This window comes from Carcharodon carcharias, chromosome 20, assembly GCF_017639515.1.
Source record: "Carcharodon carcharias isolate sCarCar2 chromosome 20, sCarCar2.pri, whole genome shotgun sequence".
In the NCBI taxonomy this organism is placed as follows: domain Eukaryota; kingdom Metazoa; phylum Chordata; class Chondrichthyes; order Lamniformes; family Lamnidae; genus Carcharodon; species Carcharodon carcharias.
Genome location: NC_054486.1, coordinates 106,698,509 through 106,715,149, shown reverse-complemented (window position 1 = coordinate 106,715,149; position 16,641 = coordinate 106,698,509). Strand labels below are relative to the sequence as shown.

The following is a 16,641-nucleotide window of genomic DNA, read 5'->3' as shown; positions in this document are numbered from 1 at the left end:
GAAGGATTTGTGGATGCACCGGAAACCAGAGTTGAAGGTTCACAGGTCATGAAAAAGGTCGTGGGGCTGGAGGAGGTCACAGAGGAAAGGCCAATAATGGATTCAAGAACAGCAATAGGAGTTTTAAATTGGAGGCATGGTTGGGGGGTAGGGGGGCACAGCAGGAGGTGATGGGTGAACAAAATTTGGTGCAAGATAGGGTAGGGGCAGCAAAAGTTTTGGGTAAGTAGATATCTGCGGAAGGTGGAGGGTGGACGGATCAGAATAAATGAAGGTAAGAAAGGCAGGGATGAAAGTCTAGGCAACAGCTTGGCTGAGGCAGGGTTGAAGGTGGGTGAGGAGGGAGTAGGTGGTCTTTGGGGTGGAAAGGAGAACATATCTAACTGCCTCATTAACCCTCGAGCCTCAACGGCCTTCACTAGTCCACAGCTCTCAATGGTCATGGGTGTGAAAGATTCTACCTGATCTCCCCGCGTTTTTGCATCCTAATTTCTTTTTACCTTGGCCATTAAGACAACTTGGGATCTCTGCTTTTCCAAGGGGAGTAAGCTCAGTTTTGCTAACCTTCCCAACTGACATCCAAAGTTTCCCCATCAAGGGATCGAATCTTCCACGTTTGTCAATTGGAAACTCCTGGTTTATTGAGCAGAGGAGTTTTGGAAGGACAAAGAAAGTACAGGAAGGCTGATCACTGTCCTGACCACAGGGGGAGCTGGGGTACACAGTGATCTCACATTGGAGACTTAAATAGGGCCTCAAGCTTTTTGGGGTGGAGTGTTCCAGATTGTGCAAAGAATTGTTTCCTGTTCTCACTCTGAAGTGGCCTGGCCCCGCTTCTGGGTTTTTCCCCAAACCCCACCAACCCCAACCCCCCCAACCCTGACCCACCACCAGAGGAAATATTTTCTACCTACCCTATGAAATCATAAGAAATAGGAGCAGGAGTAGGCCACTCAGCCCCTCAAGCCCACTGCACCATTCAACAAGATCATGGCTGATTTGATTCTGGCCTCAATCTCCACCCACCTGTCTGGCCCTCACCGCCCCCACCCCCCCATAGCCCTTGACTTCCTTGTCAGTCAAGAATCTGTCTAACTCAGCACTGAATATATTCAACGATCTAGCCCCCACTGCTCCCTGGGAAAGAGAATTCCACAGACCAACGGCCTCTGAGAAAAATAAAATTCTCCTCCTATCTCCGTCTTAAGTGGTAGGTGCCTCATTTTTAGACTGCATCCCCTCGTTCTAGTCCCACCCACAAGGGGAACCATCCTTTCAGCATCCACCCTGCCAAGTCTCCTCAGGATCTTACATGTTTCAATAAGATCACCTCTCATTCTTCTAAACTCCATATGGGTATGGACCCAACCTTCTCAACCTTTCCTCATACACTAACCCCCTTCATCCCGGGAATCAGTCAAGTGAGCCTCCTCTGAACCAATTCTATCCTTTAGTGAGGAGACCAAAGCTGTACACAGTGCTCCAGATGTGGTCTAACTAAGGCCCTGTACATCTATAGCAACATCTCCCTACTTTTATTCTCAATTCCCCTTGCAATAACGGCCAACGTTTATCATTCGAAGCACCCTCAATCTGATCACACCCTCAATGGTCACAAGTAGGCCAGCTGTCTTTCTGTTTTTACCTTGAGCCTAGTTTAATGAATTTGTTTCAATCCTGTCATTGATTGCTGGCGGTTGTGATGCGGAGCTGTTGGCAAGATCACTGGTCCCTGGTTAACATGCCTACCCATCCCCTTCATTGGAGCAGGATTGGGGCTGAATGACTTTCTCCTGTTCCTTTGTCCCTGGCTATGTTCGTTCCTGTATCCTTGTGTGTGATTGGAGGCAGCCAGGTACCTGTCCTGTTCTGTGCCTGCACCCACAGGTACGTAGGTCTGCTGAAGCAGAAGAAGGAGATGGAGGAGATGGACTCCACACTGAGAGCCCAGCAAGAGGATCTGCAGCAAGAGACCAAGAGGAGTGCGGCCATTGCAGAGGAGAACAGACAGCTGCAGACTGACCTGGACAGGTATGATATCCTGTTAACAGCTGAGCGCGAGGTGGTGGGGTGGGGGGGTTTCTATGTGGAAGGTCAATGAGTGGGTGGGGCATGAATGGATGCAGCAGCTCAGGATTCAACAGTGCGGACTAGAGGAACAAACAAATATTCCTGAGTCCCCTTCGGTTTACATTTAGGGATCGGGGAGTGTGTCCCCAGGACTTCTCATGAAAAGTACGATAAATATTTTGCCTTTCACAACCTTAAAATCACCTTTCAAAACGCTTCAAAGCCAATGAAGTGCTTGCGAAATGCAGTCACTTTTATAATGAAGGAAACATGGAAAACAATTTTCACACCGCTCCCACAAACAGCAATGTGGCCACGTCCAGATGTTATCTAAGTGATAAATATTGGCCAGGACGCCAGGGAGAACTCCCTTGCCCTCCTTCAGAATAGTGCCATGGGTCTTCTGCATCCTCCTGAGAGAGCACACAGGACCTTGGTTTAATATTTGATCTGAAAGATGGCGCCTCCGACAGTGTAGCACTCCCTCAGTACTGCACTGGGAGAATCAGTTTGACTACAGGGTGGGGTGCAGCCTGAGATGGAGCCGGTTTGTACGGTGGGTAGATGGTTAAGCCTTGTCGCGCCCAAATAGCCTTTGTGCATTCTGGCCCTGAGCGGGGCAATCTAGAATCGTAGACTCTGACAGCATAGAAGGAGACCATTCAGCCCATCATGCCTAAGCCGGAACCTTACTGGGAATGCCCAGAAAATTAAATTTGGATGGAAATGACTGGTGGGGTAATAGATATCTAGTTGGTGTAGCTGTTATCTTTGCTGTAGGAACTGTATTCACATAGAGAATCCAGACAGGGTAAGGATGGCAGGTGACATGAGTGAACAAGATGGGTTCTCAGGACAATCGGACTGCTGGATGTTGACATTGACTGACCCCAGCTTTATATTTCTGAATTTGTGAAAACTGAATTCAAAGTGCCAGGCTACATGTAGTGGAGATTTGATTCCAAATGCCTGGATTATTAGTGCAGGAAACATAACCACCACGCTGCTGTACCTGGCTCAGACTTGTTGTTTTATGTTTTGGACCGATATGTTTTGGGGTTAATAAGGCTCCATTTCTTGTCCTGAAGATCAAGTGATTTACAGGGGATCACGTTAGCATATTGGGTTAGTTTTTTTATTCGTTCACAGGATGTGGGTGTCTCTGGCTGGGCCAGCATTTATTGCCCATCCCTAATTGCCCCTTGAGAAGGTGGTGGTGAGCTGCCTTCTTGAACCGCTGCAGCCCATGTGATGTAGGTACACCCACAGTGCTGTTAGGGAGGGAGTTCCAGGATTTTGACCCAGGGACAGTGAAGGAACAGGGATATATTTCCAAGTCAGGATGGTGAGTGGTGTGAAAGAAAAATTCCAGGTGGTGTTTTTCCCCTGTGTCTGACCCAGTAATGTAGCGATCCAGAGACCTGGACTAATCATTTGGAGAAATTAGTTGACATATCATGACTGGGTAAATTTATATTCATTTAATTAAAATCTGAAACTAAAACGCTGGTCTCCATCAAGGTGACTATGCAACTACTGGAAAGCTGTAAAAACCGATCCGGTCCATAAATGTCCTTTAGGGAAGGAAATCAGCTGTTCTTACCTGATCTGGTCTGTTTGTGACTCCAGTCCCACAGCATTGTGCTTGACTGTTACCTGCCCTCTGAAATGGCCCAGCCAGTGCACTCAGCTGTTCCCAGGCGCACTTAGGGATTGGCAATAAATGCTGCTCTTACCATGTGACACCCACAACCTGTGAATGAATTCAAAATAAACTTGGTTGAGAGTGTTAGGAAATTAAAGGGGTGGTTACAGGTACAGGCAACAACCCCGATCCCAACAATAACCCCGATCCCCACAACAACCCCGGTCCCCACAACAACCCCGATCCCCACAATAACCCCGGTGTCCACAATAACCCCGGTCCCCACAATAACCCCGGTCCCCACAATAACCCCGGTCCCCACAATAACCCCGGTCCCCACAACAACCCCGATCCCCACAACAACCCCGATCCCCACAACAACCCCGATCCCCACAATAACCCCGGTCCCCACAATAACCCCGATCCCCACAATAACCCCGGTCCCCACAATAACCCCAGTCCCCACAATAACCCCAGTCCCCACAATAACGCCGGTCCCCACAATAACCCCGATCCCCACAACGACCCCGGTCCCCACAATAACCCCGATCCCCACAATAACCCCAGTCCCCACAATAACCCCAGTCCCCACAATAACGCCGGTCCCCACAACAACCCCGGTCCCCACAATAACCCCAGTCCCCACAATAACCCCGATCCCCACAATAACCCCAGTCCCCACAACAACCCCGGTCCCCACAATAACCCCGATCCCCACAATAACCCCGGTCCCCACAATAACCCCGATCCCCACAATAACCCCGGTCCCCACAATAACCCCGATCCCCACAACAACCCCGGTCCCCACAATAACCCCGATCCCCACAATAACCCCGATCCCCACAATAACCCCGATCCCCACAACAACCCCGATCCCCACAACAACCCCAGTCCCCACAATAACCCCGATCCCCACAATAACCCCGGTCCCCACAATAACCCCGATCCCCACAATAACCCCGGTCCCCACAATAACCCCGGTGTCCACAACGACCCCGGTCCCCACAACAACCCCGATCCCCACAATAACCCCGATCCCCACAATAACCCCGATCCCCACAATAACCCCGATCCCCACAATAACCCCGATCCCCACAATAACCCCGGTCCCCACAATAACCCCAGTCCCCACAATAACGCCGATCCCCACAACAACCCCGGTCCCCACAATAACCCCGGTCCCCACAACAACCCCGGTGTCCACAACAACCCCGATCCCCACAATAACCCCGGTGTCCACAATAACCCCGATCCCCACAATAACCCCGATCCCCACAATAACCCCGGTGTCCACAATAACCCCGATCCCCACAATAACCCCGATCCCCACAATAACCCCGGTGTCCACAACAACCCCGGTCCCCACAATAACCCCGATCCCCACAATAACCCCGATCCCCACAATAACCCCGGTGTCCACAATAACCCCGATCCCCACAATAACCCCGATCCCCACAACAACCCCGATCCCCACAATAACCCCGATCCCCACAATAACCCCGATCCCCACAATAACCCCGATCCCCACAATAACCCCGATCCCCACAACAACCCCGGTCCCCACAATAACCCCGATCCCCACAACAACCCCGGTCCCCACAACAACCCCGGTCCCCACAACAACCCCGATCCCCACAATAACCCCGATCCCCACAACAACCCCGGTGTCCACAATAACCCCAATCCCCACAATAACCCCGGTGTCCACAATAACCCCGATCCCCACAACAACCCCGATCCCCACAATAACCCCGGTGTCCACAATAACCCCGATCCCCACAACAACCCCGATCCCCACAATAACCCCGGTGTCCACAATAACCCCGATCCCCACAATAACCCCGATCCCCACAACAACCCCGGTCCCCACACTAACCCCGGTGTCCACAATAACCCCGGTATCCACAATAACCCCGGTCCCCACAACAACCCCGGTCCCCACAACAACCCCGATCCCCACAATAACCCCGATCCCCACAATAACCCCGGTGTCCACAATAACCCCGATCCCCACAATAACCCCAGTGTCCACAACAACCCCGATCCCCACAATAACCCCGGTCCCCACAACAACCCCGATCCCCACAATAACCCCGGTGTCCACAATAACCCCGGTGTCCACAATAACCCCGGTCCCCACAATAACCCCGATCCCCACAATAACCCCGGTGTCCACAATAACCCCGATCCCCACAACAACCCCGATCCCCACAACAACCCCGATCCCCACAACAACCCCGATCCCCACAATAACCCCGGTCCCCACAATAACCCCGATCCCCACAACAACCCCGATCCCCACAATAACCCCGATCCCCACAATAACCCCGGTGTCCACAACAACCCCGGTCCCCACAACAACCCCGGTCCCCACAACAACCCCGATCCCCACAACAACCCCGATCCCCACAACAACCCCGATCCCCACAATAACCCCGGTCCCCACAATAACCCCGATCCCCACAACAACCCCGATCCCCACAATAACCCCGGTCCCCACAATAACCCCGATCCCCACAATAACCCCGATCCCCACAACAACCCCGATCCCCACAACAACCCCGATCCCCACAACAACCCCGATCCCCACAACAACCCCGGTCCCCACAATAACCCCGATCCCCACAATAACCCCGATCCCCACAATAACCCCGATCCCCACAATAACCCCGATCCCCACAACAACCCCGATCCCCACAACAACCCCGATCCCCACAATAACCCCGGTGTCCACAACAACCCCGATCCCCACAATAACCCCGATCCCCACAATAACCCCGATCCCCACAATAACCCCGATCCCCACAATAACCCCGATCCCCACAACAACCCCGGTCCCCACAATAACCCCGATCCCCACAATAACCCGGTCCCCACAATAACCCCGATCCCCACAATAACCCCGATCCCCACAATAACCCCGATCCCCACAATAACCCCGATCCCCACAATAACCCCGGTCCCCACAATAACCCCGATCCCCACAACAACCCCGATCCCCACAATAACCCCGGTCCCCACAATAACCCCGGTCCCCACAATAACCCCGGTCCCCACAATAACCCCGATCCCCACAATAACCCCGATCCCCACAACAACCCCGGTGTCCACAATAACCCCGATCCCCACAATAACCCCGGTCCCCACAATAACCCCGGTCCCCACAATAACCCCGGTGTCCACAATAACCCCGGTCCCCACAACAACCCCGGTGTCCACAATAACCCCGGTCCCCACAACAACCCCGGTGTCCACAATAACCCCGATCCCCACAATAACCCCGATCCCCACAATAACCCCGATCCCCACAATAACCCCGATCCCCACAATAACCCCGATCCCCACAATGACCCCGATCCCCACAACGACCCCGATCCCCACAATAACCCCGATCCCCACAATAACCCCGATCCCCACAATAACCCCGGTGTCCACAACAACCCCGATCCCCACAATAACCCCGATCCCCACAATAACCCCGGTGTCCACAATAACCCCGGTGTCCACAATAACCCCGATCCCCACAATAACCCCGATCCCCACAATAACCCCGATCCCCACAACAACCCCGGTCCCCACAATAACCCCGATCCCCACAACAACGCCGGTCCCCACAATAACCCCGGTCCCCACAATAACCCCGATCCCCACAATAACCCCGATCCCCACAATAACCCCGATCCCCACAATAACCCCGGTCCCCACAATAACCCCGATCCCCACAATAACCCCGATCCCCACAATAACCCCGATCCCCACAATAACCCCGGTCCCCACAATAACCCCGATCCCCACAATAACCCCGATCCCCACAATAACCCCGATCCCAACAATAACCCCGATCCCCACAATAACCCCGATCCCCACAATAACCCCGATCCCCACAATAACCCCGATCCCCACAATAACCCCGATCCCCACAATAACCCCGGTCCCCACAATAACCCCGGTGTCCACAATAACCCCGATCCCCACAATAACCCCGGTGTCCACAATAACCCCGATCCCCACAATAACCCCGATCCCCACAATAACCCCGATCCCCACAATAACCCCGGTCCCCACAATAACCCCGGTCCCCACAATAACCCCGGTGTCCACAATAACCCCGATCCCCACAATAACCCCGGTGTCCACAACAACCCCGATCCCCACAATAACCCCGATCCCCACAATAACCCCGATCCCCACAATAACCCCGATCCCCACAATAACCCCGGTGTCCACAACAACCCCGATCCCCACAATAACCCCGATCCCCACAATAACCCCGATCCCCACAATAACCCCGATCCCCACAATAACCCCAGTCCCCACAATAACCCCGATCCCCACAATAACCCCGATCCCCACAATAACCCCGATCCCCACAATAACCCCGGTCCCCACAATAACCCCGATCCCCACAACAACCCCGGTGTCCACAATAACCCCGATCCCCACAACAACCCCGATCCCCACAACAACCCCGATCCCCACAACAACCCCGATCCCCACAATAACCCCGATCCCCACAACAACCCCGATCCCCACAATAACCCCGATCCCCACAATAACCCCGGTGTCCACAACAACCCCGGTCCCCACAATAACCCCGGTGTCCACAATAACCCCGGTCTCCACAATAACCCCGATCCCCACAATAACCCCGATCCCCACAACAACCCCGATCCCCACAATAACCCCGATCCCCACAATAACCCCGATCCCCACAACAACCCCGATCCCCACAATAACCCCGATCCCCACAACAACCCCGATCCCCACAATAACCCCGATCCCCACAACAACCCCGATCCCCACAATAACCCCGATCCCCACAACAACCCCGATCCCCACAATAACCCCGATCCCCACAACAACCCCGATCCCCACAATAACCCCGGTGTCCACAACAACCCCGGTCCCCACAATAACCCCGATCCCCACAATAACCCCGATCCCCACAACAACCCCGGTCCCCACAATAACCCCGGTCCCCACAATAACCCCGATCCCCACAACAACCCCGATCCCCACAATAACCCCGATCCCCACAATAACCCCGATCCCCACAATAACCCCGGTCCCCACAACAACCCCGATCCCCACAATAACCCCTTTCCCCACAATAACCCCGATCCCCACAACAACCCCGATCCCCACAACAACCCCGATCCCCACAACAACCCCGATCCCCACAATAACCCCGATCCCCACAATAACCCCGATCCCCACAACAACCCCGATCCCCACAATAACCCCGATCCCCACAACAACCCCGGTCCCCACAATAACCCCGATCCCCACAACAACCCCGATCCCCACAACAACCCCGATCCCCACAATAACCCCGATCCCCACAATAACCCCGATCCCCACAACAACCCCAGTCCCCACAACAACCCCGATCCCCACAACAACCCCGGTCCCCACAACAACCCCGATCCCCACAATAACCCCGATCCCCACAATAACCCCGGTGTCCACAATAACCCCGGTGTCCACAATAACCCCGGTCCCCACAATAACCCCGATCCCCACAATAACCCCGATCCCCACAACAACCCCGATCCCCACAATAACCCCGATCCCCACAATAACCCCGATCCCCACAATAACCCCGATCCCCACAATAACCCCGGTGTCCACAACAACCCCGGTCCCCACAACAACCCCGATCCCCACAACAACCCCGATCCCCACAACAACCCCGGTCCCCACAACAACCCCGGTCCCCACAATAACCCCGGTGTCCACAACAACCCCGGTGTCCACAACAACCCCGATCCCCACAATAACCCCGATCCCCACAATAACCCCGATCCCCACAACAACCCCGATCCCCACAATAACCCCGATCCCCACAATAACCCCGATCCCCACAATAACCCCGATCCCCACAATAACCCCGGTCCCCACAACAACCCCGATCCCCACAATAACCCCGATCCCCACAATAACCCCGGTCCCCACAACAACCCCGGTGTCCACAACAACCCCGATCCCCACAACAACCCCGATCCCCACAATAACCCCGATCCCCACAACAACCCCGATCCCCACAACAACCCCGGTCCCCACAACAACCCCGATCCCCACAATAACCCCGGTGTCCACAACAACCCCGATCCCCACAATAACCCCGATCCCCACAATAACCCCGATCCCCACAATAACCCCGGTGTCCACAACAACCCCGATCCCCACAATAACCCCGATCCCCACAATAACCCCGATCCCCACAATAACCCCGGTCCCCACAATAACCCCGATCCCCACAATAACCCCGGTGTCCACAACAACCCCGGTCCCCACAATAACCCCGATCCCCACAATAACCCCGATCCCCACAATAACCCCGATCCCCACAACAACCCCGGTCCCCACAATAACCCCGGTGTCCACAATAACCCCGATCCCCACAATAACCCCGATCCCCACAATAACCCCGATCCCCACAATAACCCCGATCCCCACAATAACCCCGGTGTCCACAATAACCCCGATCCCCACAACAACCCCGGTCCCCACAATAACCCCGATCCCCACAATAACCCCGGTGTCCACAACAACCCCGGTCCCCACAATAACCCCGGTGTCCACAATAACCCCGATCCCCACAATAACCCCGATCCCCACAATAACCCCGGTCCCCACAATAACCCCGGTGTCCACAATAACCCCGATCCCCACAATAACCCCGATCCCCACAATAACCCCGATCCCCACAATAACCCCGATCCCCACAACAACCCCGGTCCCCACAACAACCCCGATCCCCACAACAACCCCGATCCCCACAATAACCCCGGTCCCCACAATAACCCCGATCCCCACAATAACCCCGGTCCCCACAACAACCCCGATCCCCACAACAACCCCGATCCCCACAATAACCCCGATCCCCACAATAACCCCGATCCCCACAATAACCCCGGTCCCCACAATAACCCCGATCCCCACAATAACCCCGATCCCCACAATAACCCCGATCCCCACAACAACCCCGATCCCCACAACAACCCCGATCCCCACAATATCCCCGATCCCCACAATAACCCCGATCCCCACAATAACCCCGATCCCCACAATAACCCCGGTCCCCACAACAACCCCGATCCCCACAATAACCCCGATCCCCACAATAACCCCGATCCCCACAACAACCCCGGTCCCCACAATAACCCCGATCCCCACAATAACCCCGGTGTCCACAACAACCCCGGTCCCCACAATAACCCCGGTGTCCACAATAACCCCGATCCCCACAATAACCCCGATCCCCACAACAACCCCGATCCCCACAACAACCCCGATCCCCACAATAACCCCGATCCCCACAATAACCCCGATCCCCACAATAACCCCGGTCCCCACAATAACCCCGATCCCCACAATAACCCCGATCCCCACAATAACCCCGATCCCCACAACAACCCCGATCCCCACAACAACCCCGATCCCCACAATAACCCCGATCCCCACAATAACCCCGATCCCCACAACAACCCCGATCCCCACAATAACCCCGATCCCCACAATAACCCCGATCCCCACAATAACCCCGGTCCCCACAACAACCCCGATCCCCACAATAACCCCGATCCCCACAATAACCCCGATCCCCACAACAACCCCGGTCCCCACAACAACCCCGATCCCCACAATAACCCCGGTCCCCACAATAACCCCGGTCCCCACAATAACCCCGATCCCCACAATAACCCCGGTCCCCACAATAACCCCGGTCCCCACAACAACCCCGGTCCCCACAACAACCCCGATCCCCACAATAACCCCGATCCCCACAATAACCCCGATCCCCACAACAACCCCGGTGTCCACAACAACCCCGGTCCCCACAATAACCCCGATCCCCACAATAACCCCGGTGTCCACAATAACCCCGATCCCCACAATAACCCCGATCCCCACAATAACCCCGGTCCCCACAATAACCCCGGTCCCCACAATAACCCCGATCCCCACAATAACCCCGATCCCCACAATAACCCCGGTCCCCACAACAACCCCGGTGTCCACAATAACCCCGATCCCCACAATAACCCCGGTGTCCACAACAACCCCGATCCCCACAATAACCCCGATCCCCACAATAACCCCGATCCCCACAATAACCCCGATCCCCACAATAACCCCGGTCCCCACAACAACCCCGGTCCCCACAATAACCCCGATCCCCACAATAACCCCGATCCCCACAATAACCCCAGTCCCCACAACAACCCCGGTCCCCACAACAACCCCGGTCCCCACAACAACCCCGATCCCCACAACAACCCCGATCCCCACAACAACCCCGATCCCCACAATAACCCCGATCCCCACAATAACCCCGGTCCCCACAACAACCCCGGTGTCCACAACAACCCCGATCCCCACAACAACCCCGGTCCCCACAATAACCCCGATCCCCACAATAACCCCGATCCCCACAACAACCCCGATCCCCACAATAACCCCGATCCCCACAATAACCCCGGTCCCCACAACAACCCCGATCCCCACAATAACCCCGATCCCCACAATAACCCCGGTGTCCACAACAACCCCGGTCCCCACAATAACCCCGGTGTCCACAATAACCCCGATCCCCACAATAACCCCGGTGTCCACAATAACCCCGATCCCCACAATAACCCCGATCCCCACAATAACCCCGATCCCCACAATAACCCCGATCCCCACAATAACCCCGGTGTCCACAACAACCCCGGTCCCCACAATAACCCCGGTGTCCACAATAACCCCGATCCCCACAATAACCCCGATCCCCACAACAACCCCGATCCCCACAACAACCCCGATCCCCACAATAACCCCGATCCCCACAATAACCCCGGTGTCCACAACAACCCCGATCCCCACAATAACCCCGATCCCCACAATAACCCCGGTCCCCACAATAACCCCGGTCCCCACAATAACCCCGGTGTCCACAATAACCCCGGTCCCCACAATAACCCCGGTCCCCACAATAACCCCGGTCCCCACAATAACCCCGATCCCCACAACAACCCCGGTCCCCACAATAACCCCGATCCCCACAATAACCCCGGTCCCCACAATAACCCCGGTCCCCACAATAACCCCGGTCCCCACAACAACCCCGATCCCCACAATAACCCCGGTCCCCACAATAACCCCGGTCCCCACAATAACCCCGGTCCCCACAATAACCCCGATCCCCACAATAACCCCGATCCCCACAACAACCCCGATCCCCACAACAACCCCGATCCCCACAATAACCCCGATCCCCACAACAACCCCGATCCCCACAATAACCCCGATCCCCACAATAACCCCGGTGTCCACAACAACCCCGGTCCCCACAACAACCCCGATCCCCACAATAACCCCGATCCCCACAATAACCCCGATCCCCACAATAACCCCGGTCCCCACAATAACCCCGATCCCCACAATAACCCCGGTGTCCACAACAACCCCGGTCCCCACAACAACCCCGATCCCCACAATAACCCCGATCCCCACAATAACCCCGATCCCCACAATAACCCCGATCCCCACAATAACCCCGGTCCCCACAATAACCCCGGTGTCCACAATAACCCCGGTCCCCACAATAACCCCGATCCCCACAATAACCCCGGTCCCCACAATAACCCCGATCCCCACAATAACCCCGGTGTCCACAACAACCCCGGTCCCCACAACAACCCCGATCCCCACAACAACCCCGATCCCCACAATAACCCCGATCCCCACAACAACCCCGGTCCCCACAACAACCCCGATCCCCACAATAACCCCAGTCCCCACAATAACCCCGATCCCCACAATAACCCCAGTCCCCACAATAACCCCAGTCCCCACAATAACCCCGATCCCCACAATAACCCCAGTCCCCACAATAACCCCGATCCCCACAATAACCCCAGTCCCCACAATAACCCCGATCCCCACAATAACCCCGGTGTCCACAATAACCCCGGTGTCCACAACAACCCCGATCCCCACAATAACCCCGGTCCCCACAACAACCCCGATCCCCACAATAACCCCGGTGTCCACAATAACCCCGGTCCCCACAATAACCCCGGTCCCCACAATAACCCCGATCCCCACAACAACCCCGGTCCCCACAATAACCCCGATCCCCACAACAACCCCGATCCCCACAATAACCCCGATCCCCACAACAACCCCGATCCCCACAATAACCCCGATCCCCACAACAACCCCGGTGTCCACAATAACCCCGGTCCCCACAATAACCCCGATCCCCACAATAACCCCGGTGTCCACAATAACCCCGATCCCCACAATAACCCCGGTCCCCACAACAACCCCGATCCCCACAATAACCCCTTTCCCCACAATAACCCCGATCCCCACAACAACCCCGATCCCCACAATAACCCCGATCCCCACAATAACCCCGATCCCCACAATAACCCCGATCCCCACAACAACCCCGATCCCCACAATAACCCCGATCCCCACAATAACCCCGATCCCCACAATAACCCCGATCCCCACAACAACCCCGATCCCCACAATAACCCCGATCCCCACAATAACCCCGATCCCCACAACAACCCCGATCCCCACAATAACCCCGATCCCCACAATAACCCCGATCCCCACAATAACCCCGATCCCCACAATAACCCCGATCCCCACAACAACCCCGGTCCCCACAACAACCCCGATCCCCACAATAACCCCGGTCCCCACAATAACCCCGGTGTCCACAATAACCCCGATCCCCACAACAACCCCGGTGTCCACAACAACCCCGATCCCCACAATAACCCCGATCCCCACAATAACCCCGATCCCCACAACAACCCCGGTGTCCACAATAACCCCGATCCCCACAACAACCCCGGTCCCCACAATAACCCCGATCCCCACAACAACCCCGGTGTCCACAATAACCCCGATCCCCACAACAACCCCGGTGTCCACAATAACCCCGATCCCCACAATAACCCCGATCCCCACAATAACCCCGGTGTCCACAACAACCCCGATCCCCACAATAACCCCGATCCCCACAATAACCCCGATCCCCACAATAACCCCGATCCCCACAATAACCCCGGTCCCCACAACAACCCCGGTCCCCACAATAACCCCGGTCCCCACAATAACCCCGATCCCCACAATAACCCCGATCCCCACAATAACCCCGGTGTCCACAACAACCCCGATCCCCACAATAACCCCGATCCCCACAACAACCCCGATCCCCACAACAACCCCGATCCCCACAATAACCCCGATCCCCACAACAACCCCGGTGTCCACAATAACCCCGGTCCCCACAATAACCCCAGTTCCCACAACAACCCCGATCCCCACAATAACCCCGATCCCCACAATAACCCCGGTCCCCACAATAACCCCGATCCCCACAACAACCCCGATCCCCACAATAACCCCGATCCCCACAATAACCCCGATCCCCACAATAACCCCGATCCCCACAATAACCCCGGTCCCCACAATAACCCCGATCCCCACAATAACCCCGGTGTCCACAATAACCCCGATCCCCACAATAACCCCGATCCCCACAATAACCCCGATCCCCACAATAACCCCGATCCCCACAATAACCCCGGTCCCCACAACAACCCCGATCCCCACAACAACCCCGATCCCCACAACAACCCCGGTGTCCACAACAACCCCGATCCCCACAATAACCCCGGTCCCCACAATAACCCCGGTCCCCACAATAACCCCGATCCCCACAACAACCCCGATCCCCACAATAACCCCGATCCCCACAACAACCCCGGTCCCCACAATAACCCCGATCCCCACAATAACCCCGGTCCCCACAATAACCCCGATCCCCACAATAACCCCGATCCCCACAACAACCCCGATCCCCACAATAACCCCGATCCCCACAATAACCCCGATCCCCACAATAACCCCGATCCCCACAATAACCCCGATCCCCACAATAACCCCGATCCCCACAACAACCCCGGTCCCCACAACAACCCCGATCCCCACAATAACCCCGATCCCCACAATAACCCCGATCCCCACAATAACCCCGGTCCCCACAATAACCCCGATCCCCACAACAACCCCGGTCCCCACAACAACCCCGATCCCCACAATAACCCCGATCCCCACGATAACCCCGGTCCCCACAATAACCCCGATCCCCACAATAACGCCGATCCCCACAATAACCCCGATCCCCACAATAACCCCGATCCCCACAATAACCCCGATCCCCACAATAACCCCGATCCCCACAATAACCCCGGTGTCCACAATAACCCCGATCCCCACAATAACCCCGGTGTCCACAATAACCCCGATCCCCACAATAACCCCGGTGTCCACAATAACCCCGATCCCCACAATAACCCCGATCCCCACAATAACCCCGGTCCCCACAATAACCCCGATCCCCACAATAACGCCGATCCCCACAATAACCCCGGTGTCCACAATAACCCCGATCCCCACAATAACCCCGATCCCCACAATAACCCCGATCCCCACAACAACCCCGATCCCCACAATAACCCCGATCCCCACAATAACCCCGGTCCCCACAATAACCCCGGTGTCCACAACAACCCCGGTCCCCACAACAACCCCGATCCCCACAACAACCCCGGTCCCCACAATAACCCCGATCCCCACAATAACCCCGATCCCCACAACAACCCCGATCCCCACAATAACCCCGATCCCCACAATAACCCCGGTCCCCACAATAACCCCGGTCCCCACAACAACCCCGATCCCCACAATAACCCCGATCCCCACAACAACCCCGGTCCCCACAATAACCCCGGCCCCTACAACAACTGGATACAGAGGAACATAACAGAAGGTAGTATTTTGTAATGGGTGCAGTGGTGGACCATACAGCCCCTTAAACCTGCTCCTCCATTCAATAAGATTATGGCTGATCT

At 55.8% G+C, this 16,641-nt stretch overlaps 1 protein-coding gene across 1 annotated transcript in view; it reads left to right on the top strand.

Moving 5' to 3' along the window:
• Window positions 1-16,641, top strand: part of ccdc88c (coiled-coil domain containing 88C) — a 236,155-nt gene that overhangs the window by 175,518 nt on the left and 43,996 nt on the right. Inside the window, exon 20 of the mRNA XM_041214940.1 lies at window positions 1,888-2,031. Coding sequence (XP_041070874.1) covers window positions 1,888-2,031 — 144 coding nt within the window. The remainder of the gene's footprint in view (window positions 1-1,887; window positions 2,032-16,641) is intronic.